This window comes from Myotis myotis, unplaced genomic scaffold (assembly GCF_014108235.1).
Source record: "Myotis myotis isolate mMyoMyo1 unplaced genomic scaffold, mMyoMyo1.p scaffold_m19_p_5, whole genome shotgun sequence".
NCBI classification, from domain to species: domain Eukaryota; kingdom Metazoa; phylum Chordata; class Mammalia; order Chiroptera; family Vespertilionidae; genus Myotis; species Myotis myotis.
The window spans coordinates 101,736,231-101,754,314 of record NW_023416357.1 but is presented as its reverse complement, the minus strand read 5'-3'; the positions used below and the strand labels follow the sequence as shown (position 1 = coordinate 101,754,314).

Below are 18,084 nucleotides of genomic sequence, written 5' to 3'. Positions count from 1 at the left end.
GGCCTCCCTCTGCGGGAGGTGACTGGGCTGATCAGGGGAAGGCGTTGCCCCATCACCCTGCTGCTGCTGCCACTGCTGGCCGCTGCAGCTGTGAGGCCTGAGCCCAGGACCTTGCAGCCACTGTGGCTTTGTCCAGATAGATGTACACCCTAATTAGCATATTACCCTTTTATTAGTATAGATATGCATAACCCTTGGACACAGATAATAGTGTAGTGAAGGCCTGGGGAGGGGGCAGAAGCAGGGAGGAGGGTGTCAATGGGGGATAAAGGGGAAGGGCATCTGTAATACTTTTTTTTTTTTTGTTAATCTTCACTGGATATTTTTTTCATTGATTTTTTAAAATATATTTTTTATTGATTTCAGAGAGGAAGGGAGAGGGAGAGAGAAACATCAATGATGAGAGAGAATCATCAATCAGCTGCCTCCTGCATGCCCCCTACTGGGGGTCGAGCCCGCAACCTGGGCATGTGCCCCTGACGGCGGGAGTTGAACCCAGGACCCTTCAGTCCGCAGGCCAATGCTCTATCCACTGAGCCAAACCAGCAAAGGCTCCATTGGTTTTTTTAAGAGAGAATGGACGGGAGGGGGAGAGACAGAGAGCCAAACATCAATGTGTCTCTCCACTGGGTTGCCTCCTGCACGCCCCAGGATCCCCAACCTAGGTATGTGCCCTTTGACGGGATTCCAAACCCCTGCCCTTCAGTCCGCAGGGCAATGCTTAACCACTGAAAAACCGGCCAGGGCGGTAATACTTTCGACAACAAAGATTTAAAAAAAAAGGGGGGGGGCATGTAGAGCGTAGACAATGGCGATGGCCGGTGTAATTATTTTTGGCTATGGTGGATCTTGGTCGTGACCTGTATTAAGACCGGATTCCGGCGGGGAGGCCAAGGAGACAACCTGCAGCCCCGCGCCCGCCTTCACCTCTGCACTTCAACGCGAGCACCGCGGACCACGCCACAACCTTCTCTGGCCAGAAGGGGGCACGGTCCTCGGCTTTTCGGGACCGGAATTTTCGTCTCCCTCATGACGCCCGGGCGGGCGCTTTAGCAGGGCGGACCCGTGGGCGGGACAGAGCGCGGAGGAAGGTATTAAAGAACGGACGCTTCCGGTGAAGGGGAGCTGTGGCTGGGCTTGCTGGGATCATGGCGGAGAATCACTGCGAGCTTCTACAGCCGGCTCCGGGCGGCTTCGGGGCGGGGTTGGGGGGCGGCTTGTGCCGCCGCTGCAGCGTGGGGCTCGGCGCCCTGGCCCAGCGCCCCGGAAGCGTGTCCAAGTGGGTCCGGCTCAACGTCGGCGGCACGTATTTTCTCACCACCCGGCAGACGCTGTGCCGGGATCCGAAATCTTTCCTGTACCGTTTGTGCCAGGCCGACCCCGACCTGGACTCGGACAAGGTGAGGGCCGCGCAGGCCGGCCAGAAGGGGCCGGGTCGCCCTGGCCTGCGGCCCGCCGCACACCCCCTACCCCACGCAGAGGCGGCCCGTCCCGGGCTCCGATCCCCGCACTCCCCTTGTCACTAGCTCGATCGACTCCCCAAACTCCCTGCTCTCGGCCGGGAGGAGAGGGGATGGCGCCCTAGCACCTACTCTCGAGGGTCCCCAGCCGCTCCACCCTGCGCCTGTCTATCTAGCCCTCACTGATCTTCGGTGCCAGAGGTTCCCCGCATCCCGGACTTGTAGTGGATCTACTTTCTTTTCCTCCCTAGACTCTGTGGCCCCTGGTGTGTCAGCACCTTCTCTTCTCCGTCCCAGTGCACTTCCTGGGTTTGGAATCGGAGAGCCCTGGCGTCCTTCGCTTTTCACTTTCCAGACGTTTGACTTGCTGCTGGCAAGGGGCAGGTGACACGGTCACTCGTCTTCCCTTCCCAGTGACTTGCATTTAGAGAATTGGTGCTTTATTGTGTCCAGCCACAACACGCACCCCGTTTAGCATTCTAAGACGGTGATGTCCATAGAGTGCTATTTCAGAGGGAATGTTGTTCATCCTAAGGGGTGGGTTAGGGGTTCATGGAAGGGCCAGGTGGGAAGTCTTTCTCAGACTGCCTTCTAACTATCCTAGTTCTCCCAGTGCCCTCGCAAAAGGATAGGAATTTCCAGGCTGGTTTGCAGCTTGTCTTTTGTATAATATAGTGTTCACACTGTTGTTCCAGATGGGAATAGAAAGTAAGTTATCTTGTTGGTGACCTTTACAAGGCTGTGGTTAAGGCAGAGTTTCTCGGAACTGTGCAAGCTGCATAGGATTGAAACTCAGAAAAGGCTGTTGGAAAATAGTTATTACCTATATTCATCCTCGGGAATTCACAAGCCTTCCTCTTGCTTTCCTGGGTCTTTCGGTTGGGCCTGTGCAGTAGCACATGGCTTCCTTCCTTGCCAGCCCAGCACTTGCCAGGCATAAGGCTTCCCGAAAACGTCACGTCCTTCACGTTTGAGAGGCATGCCAGAGACCATCCTCAGGGTGGCATGACCTGTGATCAGGAAACCAGAACTCTTGAGTTACTGCAAAACCACCACTCGTGGGTAAAGTCAGAGTTTGAGATGCCAGTCCTGGTCCTCTCCCTCCCCACCTTTCACCCCGCACCCCCACTCCTCATATTTCCTTTGCTCATTTGAGCAAGTTCTCTGAGAGAACTGACCTCCCAGAAAATGACAGTCATCTGCAGGATAGAAACAGGCTTTCGTGAGCTATGATTTTCCTTTTATAGTGTGGGTGTATGTTTTACTGTTTTGTTTTTATTTTTAAACAGTGGGTCTTAGTGGTCATTCACCAGCATCTCTACTCCAGCGTTCCTGTTTTGAATATTGAGTCAGATTTTAAATTGCTCTTGTCCTTCGAGTTGTTTTGAGGCAACGGATGTCTATTCAACACTGAAACAACTGATACTGAGCCAGTTAACTATAGCTTGCACAGTTAAGTCCATTCGTCCCTTTATTTGACTGTTTCAAGACTACTTTAAAAATTCATGCTTTACTGTAATAGTTCTCTGAGGGAGGGTAATTAATCTATCAGAATATGTCTGTGTTGTTGCTTTTCCAGTTATCATCCACTTAGCCATATTTGTTTGCTAAAATGTAAAACGAATTTATAACCTGAAGGTAATGTAGCAGTTACAGTTTCTGTCTCATAAAATAAAATAGTTGGTAGTAAATAAGGGTTAATTTTAGTCACAGATAATGTGAGTTTGTCAGAAAGAGTAATGCTAATTCACATTAGTCATGGTGGGATTTTTTATTTTGAGTGAGAAAATGTGTGAGATCCTTGGTCTCTTCAGTTTCTTTCTCCTTGGTTTTGATGAAAGAATGTCCCAGAGCCCTGGCCAGGCGTGGTTCAGTTGGTTGGAGTGTCATCCTGTACACTGAAAGGTCTCGGGTTTGATTCCTGGTCAGGGCACATACCAGTCGGGCTTGGTACAGGAGGCAACTGAGAGATGTTTCTCTCCCTCCCTCCCTCTCCCTTCCTCTCTCTAAAATAAGTAAAACTTATCCTCTGGTGAGGATTAACAAAAATTACCGCCCCCCCCCCTCCCCAAAAAAAATATCCCAGAGAGTCACTAAACCCTGAGAGAGGAATCTGAGGATTAGGGAGGAGGAGAGGGGATGTTTGGAGGAGTGGGACACTAGTAATTACAAAATGGAAGAGAAACAGGATGTTGATTCACAGGTAAAAAACTCAAGCCCTAACCTCCTAGTTAAGGTTAATGAAAGCATAGCTGGCAGATAATCCTAGGGCTGAAGCTCAGCCTGGGCCTGGTGGAAGATTCCCTGTTGGGCACTGGGCTAGTGTTTATTGAGCACCGGGCTTGCAGGGGTGGTGCTTGGATAGGGCTGGGTGGGGAGATCTAGGGGAGGAGTTCCAAGGGTTTGGAGGTCCCTGGGAGAGTGCCTGTGGCCTGCTGTTAAGGGAAGAATGTCTGGTGGGGAGCTCAGTCAGTGAAGCCATGTGGGAGAGTTGGAGTTACAGGACATTTCGGAGTGCTTTTTTAGGAGTGGGCAGGCGGGTTGCTAGGGGAGGTGGGGAGGAGCTAGGCTACGACTGGTCCCCCTTCCCCTAAGTCAGTGGTCGGCAAACTGCGGCTCGCGAGCCACACGTGGCTCTTTGCCCCCTTGAGTGTTGCTCTTCCACAAAATACCGACTTCTGCCCATGGGCCACAAAGTTTCAATCGCACTGTACGTGCACGCCCGCACGTGGTATTTTGTGGAAGAGCCACACTCAAGGGGGCAACGAGCTGCATGTGGCTCGCGAGCCGCAGTTTGCCGACCACTGCCCTAAGACTTCACATTCCCTCTCTCAGGACTGAGCTTGAGTGGGACCCAGTGCCCACAATCCCCTACCTTCTTGTCTCAAGTTCTGACTCTGGGCCCATTGCCACCATGGGTTCTCTTTATGGACAGTGTAAGTGTGAATTCTCTTCCTCCTGGGGCTTCCTCCATGGGGCTGAGTCTGTCCTGGGTCACTGTTCTCTTCCAGGTTCCCTTAGGGGCTGGCCAGGTGTAATACTCCTTCCCGGAAGTGCTTCGTAAATACTTGCTGTGTGATTCACTTTGGCTGTGTCTCTGTATTCCAGATACCTGGCCCATAGGTACTAATGAACAGGTTAGGCCTTGTTTAGAGCTGAATCAGCCGTTTCAGTGTGGAGATACTTTAGGAGTTTGAGGGCAACAGGAAATACGACTACTTGTTGGTGGGTAAACCACTCAGATGAAGGAAGATTTGAGGGGATTTGGTCTCTGCGGCTGAGCCCGTCGGGAGAAAAGCCGTGGGTTGCCCATTTGCTTTGGTCCTGACAGGGCCGTTGTCCTGGCTTTGGGGCTGCAGATTCTGTGGCGGCAGATGGGTCTTTGAGGGGAGGGGCCATCATGGTGCTTCTGATGACTTGCCCTTTTCAGTTCTTTGCTTGGGCTCACTCCAGGTGTACTTGGTGTTGGCAAGAGTCAGGATTGGAAAGATAGTGAAAGGAATTTTAAAGACGGGGCTAAGTGATGGGGCTGTGGGTGGAAATATGATATTTTAAGCCACTTGGCAAGAGAAGGGGATTATTCTGAGTGGAAATGGTAGATTGTTTAGTGTAACTAGATCAGAGGTGAAGGGCGAACTGGCCGAATTCTTAAGCGTGTCTCCCGTCCTGATGAGAGCTGTGCGCCGGCCTGTCTGAGGCCACGAGTGGGTGTCCTGAGACACTGGTGCGTGTCAGTTCACATTTCGCTGGAGGATGGGGCTCTGGGTCCGTTCTTAGCCCTGACCACGCCTCGAGGTCGGCTCAGGACCTGAGGGAATGGGCCCCTGTGTCCTGGGAGCGGTCCTCCTCCCCTAGTACAGCAGGTGCTTGCTCCCAGACGAGTGGTCACCTCTTCACAAGGTGCCCAACCGGAAGGCTCCTCTGACCTGAGCCAGCCCTAGAGTCAGTGCTGGAAAGTTCTAAAAAGGAGTGAGGAGAGCTTGCTTCAGGGCACCGGCCCCCAGGCCATGAGCTGTCCCACCCGCAGTCATCTGGGGGGAGCGGGAGGAAGTGGTGTCGGCCACACAGCAGTTCCTCTTTCTGCCCCGTGAACACGGATCCTTCAGTTCCTCTCCTCCAGCAGCAGTGACTGGTGTTAGTTTAAGCAGCGGTCAGAACACTGACTTTGCCAATAGACTTGTAGGGGAACAGAGACGCCTCCCTGTGGCCAGGTTGTCAGTGGCTGCTTTCACCTGTGAGCAGTGCGCCTGGCTCCTTTCCAGGGACTCTCCGGGTCAGCACTCACTGGGCCAGCAGTCGTCCAAGTCCTCTAAAGGAGCTGGTTGCTTGGCACCAGGGGGGGTCTGTGTGGCCTGGGTGCCAGCAGGCCTCTGAGCACCAGTGCTCTCACCGGGTCTTAATTGCCATCTGCCCCCACACTACAGAGCACCCAGAACATTCCAGTCTAGAACTGGTGGGATGTGGGCATTGGGTGGGATGGAGCAACCCGGCTGGTACTCTGGCCCTGACCGACTCCGCCCACAACTTAATTGGCTGTGTGGCTCCGGGCAGGTTAATGTGCCTCTCTGTCATGGCGGCCTTGTGAGCCTTAAGGAAGATGACTGGAACACCTGCCCTGCCCAGTGCTTGGAGCTGGGTTACTGCCGTCTGTAGAGTCGGCTCTTAATAGTCTTCATCTTCTGTTTTTTTAGAAAGAATGTTCCAAAGTGCTTTCGTCTCCCCCTCATGATGTCTTTTGTTAATGTCTCTTACACAGCCTCACTGGCTTACCCAAACCCCGTGGTGCCAGCTCCCACCTCAGCCACACACACCCGGCCTCCCCTGCTTCCTGGCTCCTCTTCGTGCTGTCCACTCAGAGCCCCTGGCTGGTTTTAGGACAGGTCCTGGAAGGCCAGTTCCTGCTGCGGGCACAGGAGCCTGTGCCTGGGGAGGGGCACCGGTTCCTGGGCAGTCACTGAGGTTTCTTGCAAGAAACTGGGGAACATGCTCCCGAGTTCGCCTGCCCTGGTGGCGTGTGTTGGGAGAGGCTCAAGGCATCCGGGCGGCATCTAAGTGGGGGTGCACCCACGGTCTCTCCCACAGTTGTGTTCTGGTGGGCTCTGGTTTCCTCAGCATTGGGCCTCCAGGATCTTGGCCTGCTTGGCAAGTGAGTTCAGGTGTGCGGGGATGGTTCTGGAAGGATGAGCTGTGCCAGCCACTCATTGCCGATAGATAGGCTGAGGTATCTCAAAACAGATAAGGGGCGCTGAGTCCCAGGCAGTCCTAGTTATTTATTAAAAAAATCTTCAAGAATTTTTTTTTTTATATCTTCAAAAATTTTTATTGTGAGAAGTACCGTAAGCTACTTACAAGCCCAAAAGAATAAGAATTAAATAGAACACATAATTTTTATACAGTTTTCTATACAAAAGTTTAGGAGGGGGTTAGGGAGCAGAGGAGCCACAGGCCTGCCCGTCAGCCCCAGAGCGAAGGAAGGGTGGACTCTGCACTGGATCCGCCAGCAGGGCGGAAGAGAGCGGAGGCCACCTGGGAGCCAGCAGGGCGGTGGCCGTGGAGTCAGCTGGTGGTGAGGGCTCAGGTGCCTCGAGAGAGCAGTGGGCCAGGTATGAACCCCTGGCTGGTGTCCTGTCTGCAGTGTCCTGTCTCCTACCTCTGAGTGGCTGGTGCCCAGGGGGACTGGAGACTCTGACCCTGAGGAGGCCCATTCCCAGGCTGGCAGAGCCCCCACAGAGTGTTTGCAGCCAGGGCCCCTGGGTTCTTATAACTGGTGCCTCAGCCCCAGGGGGGTCATGATTCCCACCATTTCCGTCTCTAGTTGATTTTTTAAAATATTTTTTTTATTGATTTCAGAGAGGAAGGAAGAGGGAGAGAGAGCTAGAAACATCAATGATGAGAGAGAATCATTGATTGGCTGCCTCCTGCATGCCCCTTACTGGAGATTAAGCCCGAAACCCAGGCATGTGCCCTTAATCAGAATTGAACCTGGGACCCTTTAGTCCTCAAGCTGACCCTCTGTTCACTGAGCCAAACCAGCTAGGGCATGATTTTGTTTTTAAAATACATTTTTAATTGATTTCATGGAGGAGGGGAGGAGAGAGAGAGAAACATCAGTGATGAGTGAGAATCATTGATTGGTTGCTTCCTGCACACCCCCTACTAGGTATCGAGCCTACAACCTGGGCATGTGCCCTTGACTGGAATCAACCCGGGACCCTTCAGTCCGCAGGCCGATGCTCTATCCACTGAGCCAAACCAGCTAGGGCTCTAGTTGATTTTCTAATGCCAGCAGTTATATGTTAAACACCCACACTCATAGTCACATGATATTTGCAGGGGATTTACATGCAGGAGCTTTGTACCTGAGATGTCTCTCGGGAGGGAAGTACCTGACAAAACCGGACAGATGGATGTCCCCTTGCCTTGTGACGTAAATGTTCATAGCAGCTGTGACCTGGGCAGGTGGCAGGTCCACCATGGCTTTCTGCTCACGACTGTCCTCCGCCCTCGGGTGATGGTCCCTAAATGGGTCGGGTCCTGCTGAACTGAATGGGGCCCTGTGAACCATCTCCATATTCCTGGAGCTTGGTGGCACTCCCTCAGATAATCTGAGGCACAGTTGTTCCAGGAGCCTCCTCAGGAGGCTCACTGGTAGGGGTCTTTTCTTCTGGGGAGCCTCATTTGAGTCGTGTGTGCCATCCTAAATTCAAAGCTACACTGAACAGTGTCTGCCTGCAGCTGGGGAGGCAACCTGGGGGTCAGGGTCCTGAAGTCTGAGGGTTTTGTTTCCGGGGTAGGTGTCCAGGGGCAGTACTGAGGTCGGAATGACCTGGAGCCCTGACATATGCACCCTCGTCTCTACGTGGGGCCCTGTTTTTCCTTTATTCCCCAAGTGTGCCGGAGGGTTTCCGATCTCGGTGCACACAGGGCATTGTGGGGTCTCCTGTAGGGAAAACGAAGTCAGAACCAGCTGACACTCGTGCACGTGTGCGGCCTGTTGGCTGTGTGAGGCCCCATCCCTGCTGTGTGCATCTGGTGCCTGGGACAAGCGTCTGGTCTCTGGGCCTCCATTTCCTCATTTGTCGTTGGTGATGTCTGCCGCTTCTTCCTGGTCAAGGATGTGAGAAACTGTAGAAAGCAAAGCAGAAGAGAGGGCATAGGTGAAGGTTTTATGTGCAAATTTGAAATAGATAAAAACTGTGCTTCTAATTAGGTCGGTTGCAAATGTTTGTGCACAGAAAATCCTATGCTTTTGCATTTAGATTTCAGTGGGAGAAATTTGACAGAATATATCTTGCATTTAACTCAGGACACTCAGGCCTCTGACTTTCAGGTCTCCAGTGGCCATCCCTTTTCTGTTGCAACAAAGTAGTGGTCGTGTCCGTTTGTGGAAATCCGGAAGTGATCGAAAGGAGCCAAGTGCAAAAGCTCAATAAAGGAAACTGAAGGAGCTGGAGTGTGACATGTCAACAGAGATGTTTTCTGTTTAGAATCTTGTGTGAGAGCCTGTCATTTTCTACATTTGTTCCTCGCCATTTTCAAGACCTGGTGTCGGAGTGGCAGCCCTTAGGGACAAGCAGCATCCAATTTATCCACGATGCGTGGCTGGGAAGTACATTCAATTCTGCATTTAAGGGCTGAGGTTTACCGCTGGGCCTGCAGCATGGGCAGGAGCACCTAGCTGTGTTTGTGGGTGGGCTGTTTGAGAGGCTGGGATGCCTTCCTGGTCCTCAGAACATTGCTGGGCAGCTGAGAGGAGTGGTGGCGTGGGGTTCCCAGTCAGGGTTGTCTTCACTGCCTCCCTCAGTTGAGGAACCCTAGGTCAGGGGTCTCCTGGGACAGCATGTGACTTGGGCTCTGCCCTGCCTTTGCCCTCCCTATTCTCTTGAGAAATGACAGCAGGCACCGTGCTCTAGGGTTTGGCCAGGGCCTCATCTCTGTGTCCTGGCAGCCCCCGTGCTCAGGCCCCAGGGTCCCATGGCGCAGGCTCATGGATGTCGGCTTCAGACCTCCCCTGGAGACCAGCAGCGTGGCTGGATCACTTCTGGATTTCCACAAACACACCAGGAATTGGACACCACCACTACTTTGTTAGAGTGGAAAAGGGATGGCCACTGGAAACTAAGAGGGTTCAGTGTCCTGATCTAAATGCGGGATATAGTCTTTCTGTCAAATTTCTCCCATTGAAATCTAAATACAAAAGCATAGGATTTTCTGTGCACAAACATTTGCCATCAACACTCCCTTGGGCCCCCTGGGGGTGGGATTCAGGGATTCAGCCAACCTAGTATTAGTGATCAACCCACTCTCCCCAGTGTGTGAACTGGAGTGAGGAGTATGCTGGCTTCCATTAAATGTTCAAGAGTCAAAGTCCAGCATTTCTCTTTTTTATGCCTTTAGGGTAGATATATGGTTTTACAGCCAGCACTTCACAAGTAGGTCAAATGCTAACCCAGTGAGAAGTGGGGAAGGTCAGTAGAGGGAATTGATTTGAAGAGAATGCAGTGTTAATTCTGGCTCTTTTACAAAAAAAAAAAAAAAAAAAAAAGAAAGAAACCCAGTCTGGCTACTCTATAAATGTAGCACACGCTTGTTATGTAAGGTGAAGAAAGGACGGAAAGAGGGAGGAAGAGGAGAGGTCCAGGAGTCTTAGACTTGGTCCAGTTCCTTGTTGTATAAGTGTGAGTACCCCAAGTGTACACCATCAGGTTCTCCTTACGGGGCTGGTGCAGACTTGTGGAATGATGAAGTGATTGAATGCAGCGTGCTGATAGCTGTGCCTCAGTCACAAGCCACATAGTATAGGTATCACTGAGATGGCCCTGTCTGTGCTTGTGCAAACATGAGCCTAAGACTTCTGAATTTGTGATATTTTCTCTTTTTGTGTTCTGTATTTTTCTTTTTTCTTAAAATATATTTTATTGATTTTTTACAGAGAGGAAGGGAGAGAGATAGAGAGTTAGAAACATCGATGAGAGAAACATCTATCAGCTGCCTCCTGCACACCTCCCACTGGGGATATGCCCGCAACCCAGGTACATGCCCTTGACCGGAATCGAACCTGGGACCTTTCAGTCCGCAGGCCGACGCTCTATCCACTGAGCCAAACCGGCTTCGGCTGTATTTTTCTTTATTTCCACATTAGCAATACAAGCACATGAGGCGCTGAGGCCTGGCACACGTGTCAGTCATGGTCTGGTCAGCCAGCCCAGCAGTGATGTCCGAGGGTGCCTGTTCACGGCCCACCCTTGCCAAAGCTCCTGGACTCTGGAGCACGCTGCTCACGCTCAGGTGCTCAGAGACGAGGCTTTTACAGAGTCCTGCTCATGTGCTTCTAAATGAGAGTCAAGTCTGTCGTCATCTGGCTGCAGCTGGGGATTAGGCCTGTGGAATTTCAGTGTCTTGGTGTAGGGGCCCTGGCATTTCTTGTAGAGTTTGAAATCTCCCTTCTGGTAAGCTCAGTGGTGAGAGCACAGTTCCCATATGCTGCTGCCTATCTTGTCCTAACCCTGCCATCTTGGAGCTCTTTTCTTCTCTTCTCTTCTCTTCTCTCCTCTCCTCTCCTCTCCTCTCCTCTCCTCTCCTCTCCTCTCCTCTCCTCTCCTCTCCTCTCCTCTCCTCTCCTCTCCTCTCCTCTCCTCTCCTCTCCTCTCCTCTCCTCTCCTCCCCTCCCCTCCCCTCCCCTCCCCTCCCCTCCCCTCCCCTCCCCTCCCCTCCCCTCCCCTCCCCTCCCCTCCCCTCCCCTCCCCTCCCCTTTTCTTTTCTTTTCTTTTCCTCTTTGTTTTTAATATTTTTTTGGACCTGTTTCTTAATGAAGCTCATCAAATCAAAATGAGTCCACAAGAAGAAATTAAACTACAGAGTATTGACATGACAGGGGAGACTGCTTTTGAATTTCCTTACGTGCTGCTCATCAGTGGCAAAGCTGGACAGGCTGGCTTGTCGCTGGTGGAGGATGGTGTAGCCTGTCACTGAAGGCCGCTTGCTTTTCAATGTCTCAGGGTTTCCCTGGTGAACCCGCAGTTCTGGGCCCAGGTGGGTGGGCCTCGAGGCAGGTCTGGGTCATGGGCTCTGTGGCTTTCCTTCTGGGGGGAGTGCTTGGGCCACGTTGCTGGGAATGTTAAATAGAAAAGATAGCTGTTGGGACCGGAAAGGAGGAAAGGGTAAAGAAAGGGGAGTTTTACTATCTCACCTACTGAATAAAGAAGTCAGCCATCTTGGGGAAGGGGGAAAAAGGGGGAAGTTTTATCTTACCCACTAAACAAAGAAGTCAGCCACTGTAGGACTTGCCAAACAAGATGACCAGGTGTATGTACAAACATTCTGAGATCAGCCACAACAGTGTAGAAGGAGACTTTGAAACCTAGTCTTCTACCCAAGATAACTGGCAGGGGAACTTTGAAACCTATAGGGGGAAGGGTATAAAACCCCTTGGGCCCTTATCAGGTTATAGTTGAGTTGCCCACTTGTGCTTTAAGCCGAGTGCATTTTTAATAAACTTGCTTCCTTTACCTCCTTAATAAATTCGCTTGCTTTGCTTCAACACTGCTTTCTGTCACCTGTTTGAATTTCTTCTCAGGAGATTGACAAAAGCCTAGGAGGGGAGAGCTCTCCCCTGTCATTCAGGGGATTGTCCAGTAGCAGGACCAATATGAAGGAGCCACTGGGTGGGTGTCCTACCCTCAGAGGCTGGTGATGTCTGAGCAGACCTGAAGCTCAGAGAGTCATACCATGTGGGAGTAACACAGTATAATGAGGGTTCCTTTAAAAAAAATTTTAAATCATTTTTAGAGATAGAGAGGAAGGGACAGAGAGGAAAAAAACCACACCAATTTGTTCCACTTATTTATTCATTCATTCGTTGATTCTTATATGTGTCCTTACGGGATCACAGCTGCAGCCTTGGCCTATTAGGACGAGGCTCTAACCAACTGAGCTACCTGACAGGGCCTGGATGAGGGTTCCTTCTAAAGCCCACTCTGGTTGTGTGTGACCTTGTGGAGGTCAGCCCAACAGCAGGTATATCTGGAGTGACTGGCAGGTTCTGGATGCCACAGAGAGCTGGCGTGTGTTCCGGGAGTGTGGAAGAGTGCCCAGCTCAGGGTAGTCACGGTTCTGTTGTGTGCCTGAATGCCTGGCCCCTGTGCACCTCTCTCTCTAGGAATGCTCTTTGCCCGAGCTTTGTAAATTAGTGTGTTTGATCCTATGTGTCAGGATGGCCTCTGTGAGGTTTTGGGGGAAACATTTTTGTATTAAAAATAGAACAGCCCAGCTGGCATGGCTCAGTGGTTGAGCATTGATCTATGGACCAGGAGATCATGGTTTGATTCCCCATCAGGGCATATGCCCGGGTTGTAGGCTCGATCCCCAGTATGGGGAGTGCAGGAGGCAGCCAATCAATGATTCTCTCTCATCATTGATGTTTTTATCTCTCTCCTTTTCCCTTCCTCTCTGAAATCAATAAAAATATATTTTAAAAAATAGAACAAATTGCCCTGGCTGGTGTTTCTCAGTGGTTGAACATTGGCCCACACACTGCAGGGTTGCAGATTCGATTCTTGGTCAAGGGCATGTACCTGGGTTGCAGGTTTGATCCCTGGCCCAGTTTGGGGTGAGTGTAGAAGGTGACTAATTGATGTGTCTCTCTCACATCAATGTCTCTCTTTTTCTTTTCTCTCGTTCTCTCTCTTTCCCTCTCTCCCTCCTTCCTCCCCTCCCTTCTTCCCTTCCATTTTTTTTCTGAAAATCAATGGAAAAAAATATCCTTGGGTGAAGATTAACAACAACAAAAAAATAGAACAAGAATTCAGTTGTAAAATTCACATGGATTTTCTTTTTTAATCCTTACCTGAGGATCTGTAGGGTTTGTTTTTGTTTTTTTACTGATTTTAGAGAGGAAGGGAGAGGGAAAGAGAGAAACATTGATGTGAGAGACATACATTGATTGGTTGCCTCCTATACTCACCCTGACCAGGGATCAGACCTAAAACCTGGGTCTATGCCCTGATCAGGATCAATCCACCACCCTTCAGTGCACAAGCCAATGTCCTAACCAACTGAGCCTCACTGGTCAGGATTTTTAAAGGTGGCTACACAAGGCACTGCTTTAACTGACTTGGAGCTGTTGAGCCTCAGAAAGGGACATGTAGTCCCTCCCATTCCTGCCCTTTTCTGGATAAGCCTCACACTTCAAAGTCCAGCCCCAGTGCCAGCTCGCCCATGCCCAGTCTAGGCTCCCCATCCAGGTTCCGTCTGTGCACGGGCTACTGCACTTTCCCCTGACTCCCAGCCCCTTCTTTTCTATCCCACCTTTTCCCTCCAATTTTTTGTTGTTGTTAATACTCACCTGAGGATATTTTTTCCATTGATTTCTACTGAGAGTGGGAGGGAAGAGGGTGGAGAGAGAAACAGAGAGAGACAGAGACAGAGAGAAACATCAATGTGAGAGAGACACACAGATAGATTGCATGCTGCACACACTCTGACGCGGGCTGGGATTGGGCCTACAACCCTAGGTACACGTTCTTGACTGGGAATCGAACCTGGACCCTTCTGTCTGAGGGCTAACACTCTTAACCACTGAGCCAAACCAGCCAGGGCTCCCTCCAAGCCTTTGAAGCTTGGGTTACCTTTGTGTATCTTACGCTGCTCCACATACTGTTGGCACTCCATAAACGCCCCTTTCGCCGTGGCCAGTGTGACTCGGTTGGAGCACTGTCGCATAAATCTAAAGGCTGCGGGTTCGATTCCCAGTCAGGGCACATACCCAGGTTATGGGTTTGATCCCTGGTCAGGGTGTGAACCGATCAATGTTCTCTTTCTCCCCCTCCCTCCCTTCCACCCTCCCTCCTTCCCATCTTCTCTCTGAAAAATAAAACACAAACCAAAAATCCTTTCTTCTGCCATGTCCCAGCTCCAAGTGCCATGTCCCAGCTCCAAGTGCCATGTCCCAGCTCCAAGTGCCATGTCCCAGCTCCAAGTGCCATGTCCCAGCTCCAAGAGCAATGTCCCAGCTCCAAGGCTGTGGCTTGTGTGGCCTTGAGTCCAGGATCTAATCATACTGAGGCTGGCCCTGAGTCCTAAGCACCTTGTGACGAGGGAGGCTCCTTGGGGTGTCCTGAGGGAGGAGATGAGTCTTGTCCCCTCTGATCTTTCCTACATAACCTTCTACCAGCTGTCTGTGAGGTGGCAGTGAGCTGATGAATCACTTGTGAGCTTGGTGAGTGCCAATGCCATGGTTCAGCTCTTTTCATCCATGCGGGGGAGGGGGGAATGCCCCTCCATTCCATGTTCTGACAGCTCTGTCCCTTTCTTTTCAGACCTTGGCCCCTTTGTAGGAAATGCTGGTCCTTTTCACCAGCAGGGAGGCTGCTGAAGTAGCATTTTCCCACAAGCTGGTCTGTGGGCTCCTTTAGCCTTGCTAAGAGAATAGCAGAGGGCCAGAGGCCAGGAGACAGGGGCGGGTGGGACAGTGTGTGACCATGCTTTCTTAGATGCAGGGGTGGGGGACGACAGAAGATGAATTTGGGAAATCTGTGTGGTTGGGGACAGGAAGTCCATGGGGGCGGCAGGGAGCAAGTGGTGGCTGGAGACTGGTCTGAGTGCCAGGCCTGTAGGAGAAAAGGGCACAGAGGTGCTCTGGGCTGAGTGGGAAGTGCCTCCATCGCTGGAACCTTAATTGATCTGATCTAAATAGCAGCTTTATGAAGGTGGACTTTGGGAAGAAACCTTGGGAACTATGAAGGTTTACTACATAAATTCCAGAATTTAATGTTCATAAATGAAAAATAGGGTCCTAACATGGGGTCTTGCTTCGTGGTCCAGACACTGCCTGCCTCCTTGTGTCTCTGGCTGTGGGGCCTGTGGGTATGTCACATCTAAGAGGTTTAGGAGTTTCCACTGCTCCACCTCCCCGGCAGGGATGCCTGCTGCTGTTCTGGTGCTGCGGCCAGCCAGCTGCTCTTGTTCGCTGTGGCCCTCACCTGCTAAGGACCTCTTGTGAGTCCCGAGATCCACTTTGGACAGGGAGGCCACATTGACTCTCAGACTGGTTTACAGAGTCACAGTCTCAGGGTGGAGACCTCGGCCCCCTCTGCCCTCTTTGGGGCCGCTGGCCCAGGTCCAGGCTCTGCCTGGGGAGGGCAGGCTGGCTGGCAGGGGGGAGCAGGATTCTCGATAGGCTGAATGCACTGGTGTGGGGGCAGAAGCTGTTTGGTCCCTCATCCATCAGTAGCCCCACTGGAAGGCTGCCTGGGTGGGGTCATACTCATCAACCCAAATCAGATATGCAGCCAACACGTCTTTGGTGTCCTGGCAGCATTGGACCCATGGCCTTGATGGATCCCAGTCCCTATCACATCCCCCTATACCAGTGATGGCGAACCTTTTGAGCTCGGCGTGTCAGCATTTTGAAAAACCCTAACTTAACTCTGGTGCCGTGTCACATATAGAAATTTTTTGATATTTGCAACCATAGTAAAACAAAGATTTATATTTTTTATATTTATTTTATTTTATTTTATTTTAAATATATTTTATTGATTTCTCACAGAGAGGAAGGGAGAGAGATAGAGAGCTAGAAACATCAATGAGAGAGAAACATCGATCAGCTGCCTCCTGCACACCCCCTGGGGATGTGCCTGCAACCCAGGCACATGCCCCCGACCGGAATCGAACCTGGGACCCTTCAGTCTGCAGGCCAACGCTCTATCCACTGAGCCAAACCGGTTTCGGCTTTTAATATTTATTTTATATATTTAAATGCCATTTAACAAAGAAAAATCAACCAAAAAAATGAATTCGCGTGTCACCTCTGACACGTGTGTCATAGGTTTGCCATCACTGCCCTATACTGAGGTGGCCCCCACATGCCTGTTACTCTGCAGCCTGTACACGGTGCACTCTAGTGGTGTCATTGTATGGGGACTGCCCCCACCCTAGTACCTACCTCCCCTGGCTATGGCTGCAGCAGCCAGAGAGGCTGTGGTTGGAACTGACTCTGAAGACTCTAGTGAGCAGCAAGGGGTCCCTGACCCTCAGAAAGGTTCCCATTCCTGGGGGTGGAACAGGGCTGGCCAAGGGGTAGGAGCAACCCCTCTGATGGTCTGTTTTTTGTTTTGTCTTAATATTTATTGATGAGATTATTACAGAAGTCCCTCTTTGTTTCCCCCCATTGCCTTTCTCCACCTGGTTCCCACCCCACTCCAGGCCTTCATCACCCTATTGTCTGTGTCCATAGGTAATGCATCTATGCATCTAAGATCTTTGTTTAATCTCTTCCTGTGCCCCCGTCCCCCTTCCCTCTGAGAATTGTCAGTCTGTTCCATTTCCATACCTCTATGATTCTATTTTATTCACCAGTTTATTCTGTTCATTAGATTTCTTATTTATTTGATTTTTAGATTCAATTGTTGATAGGTATGTATTTGTTGCCATTTTGTTGTTCATATTTTTGATCTTTTTATTTTTCTTCTTCCTCTTCTTAAAGAATACCCTTCAACATTTCATGTAATACTAGTTTGGTGGTGATGAACTCCTTTAGCTTCTTCTTGTCTGTGAAGCTCTTTATCTGACCTTCAATTCTAAATGATAGCTTTGCTGGGTAGCGTAATCTTGGTTGTAGGTCCTTGCTATTCATCACTTTGAATATTTCTTGCCACTCCCTTCTGGCCTGCATAGTTTCTGTTGAGAAATCAGCTGACAGTCGTATGGGTACCCCCTTGTAGGTAACTATCTGCTTTTCTCTTGCTGCTTTTAAGATTCTCTCTTTGTCTTTAGCCCTTGGCATTTTAATTATGATGTGTCTTGGTGTGCTCCTCTTTGGGTTCCTCTTATTTGGGACTCTGTGCTTCCTGTACTTATAAGTCTATTTCTTTCACCAGGTAGGGGAAGTTTTCTGTCATTACTTCTTTAAATAGGTTTTCAATATCTTGCTCTCTCTCTCTCCTTCTGGCACCCCCATAATGCAAATGTTGGTACACTTGAAGTTGTCCCAGAGGCTCCTTACACTATCTTCATATTTTTGGGTTCTTTTTTCTTTTTGCTCTTCTGGTTGGGTTTTTTTTGCTTCCTCATATTTCAAATTGTTGATTTCATTCTCAGAATCATCTACTCTACTGTTGAATCCTTGTATATTATTCTTTATTTCAGTCAGTGTATGCTTAATTTCTGACTGGTCCTTTTCCATTTTTTTGGAGGTTTCTAGAAGATTCTTGAGTAACCTTATAACTGTGGTTTTGAACTCTGTATTCAGTAGTTTGCTTTCTTTCATTTGTGACATGTTTGTCTCCGCATTTTGGTTGCTTCCCTGTGTTTGTTTCTATGTATTGGGTAGAGCTGCTGTGTCTCCTTGAGTTGGTAGAGTGGACTTGTGTAGTAGGTGTTTTATGGGGCCCAGTGTCTCAGCCTCCCCAGTCACCTGAGCTGGGAGCTCTAGGTGCACCCCTTTGTGGGCTGTGAGCACAGTCTTGTTGTAGTTGAGACTTGATTGCTGTTGGTGTCACTGGGAGGAATTGACCTCCAGGCCAATTGGCTGTGAGGACCAGCTGCGACTACAGTGGGAGAGCTGCTGTGCAGAAGACACCCTATGGAGCAGGACTTGCTTCAGTGGGGCCTTGGTGTTCACTGA

General features: G+C 50.5%; 1 protein-coding gene across 2 annotated transcripts in view; it reads left to right on the top strand.

Moving 5' to 3' along the window:
• Positions 1 to 1,107: 1,107 nt before the first annotated feature.
• The window catches only part of KCTD5 (potassium channel tetramerization domain containing 5), a 34,337-nt gene continuing 17,360 nt past the window's right edge, over positions 1,108 to 18,084 (top strand). The window contains exon 1 of one of the 2 annotated variants that reach the window (XM_036308505.1): positions 1,108 to 1,400. In XM_036308505.1, coding sequence (XP_036164398.1) covers positions 1,149 to 1,400 — 252 coding nt within the window. In that variant the 5' untranslated portion in view covers positions 1,108 to 1,148. The remainder of the gene's footprint in view (positions 1,401 to 18,084) is intronic. The other variant, XM_036308506.1, reaches the window with a different exon arrangement.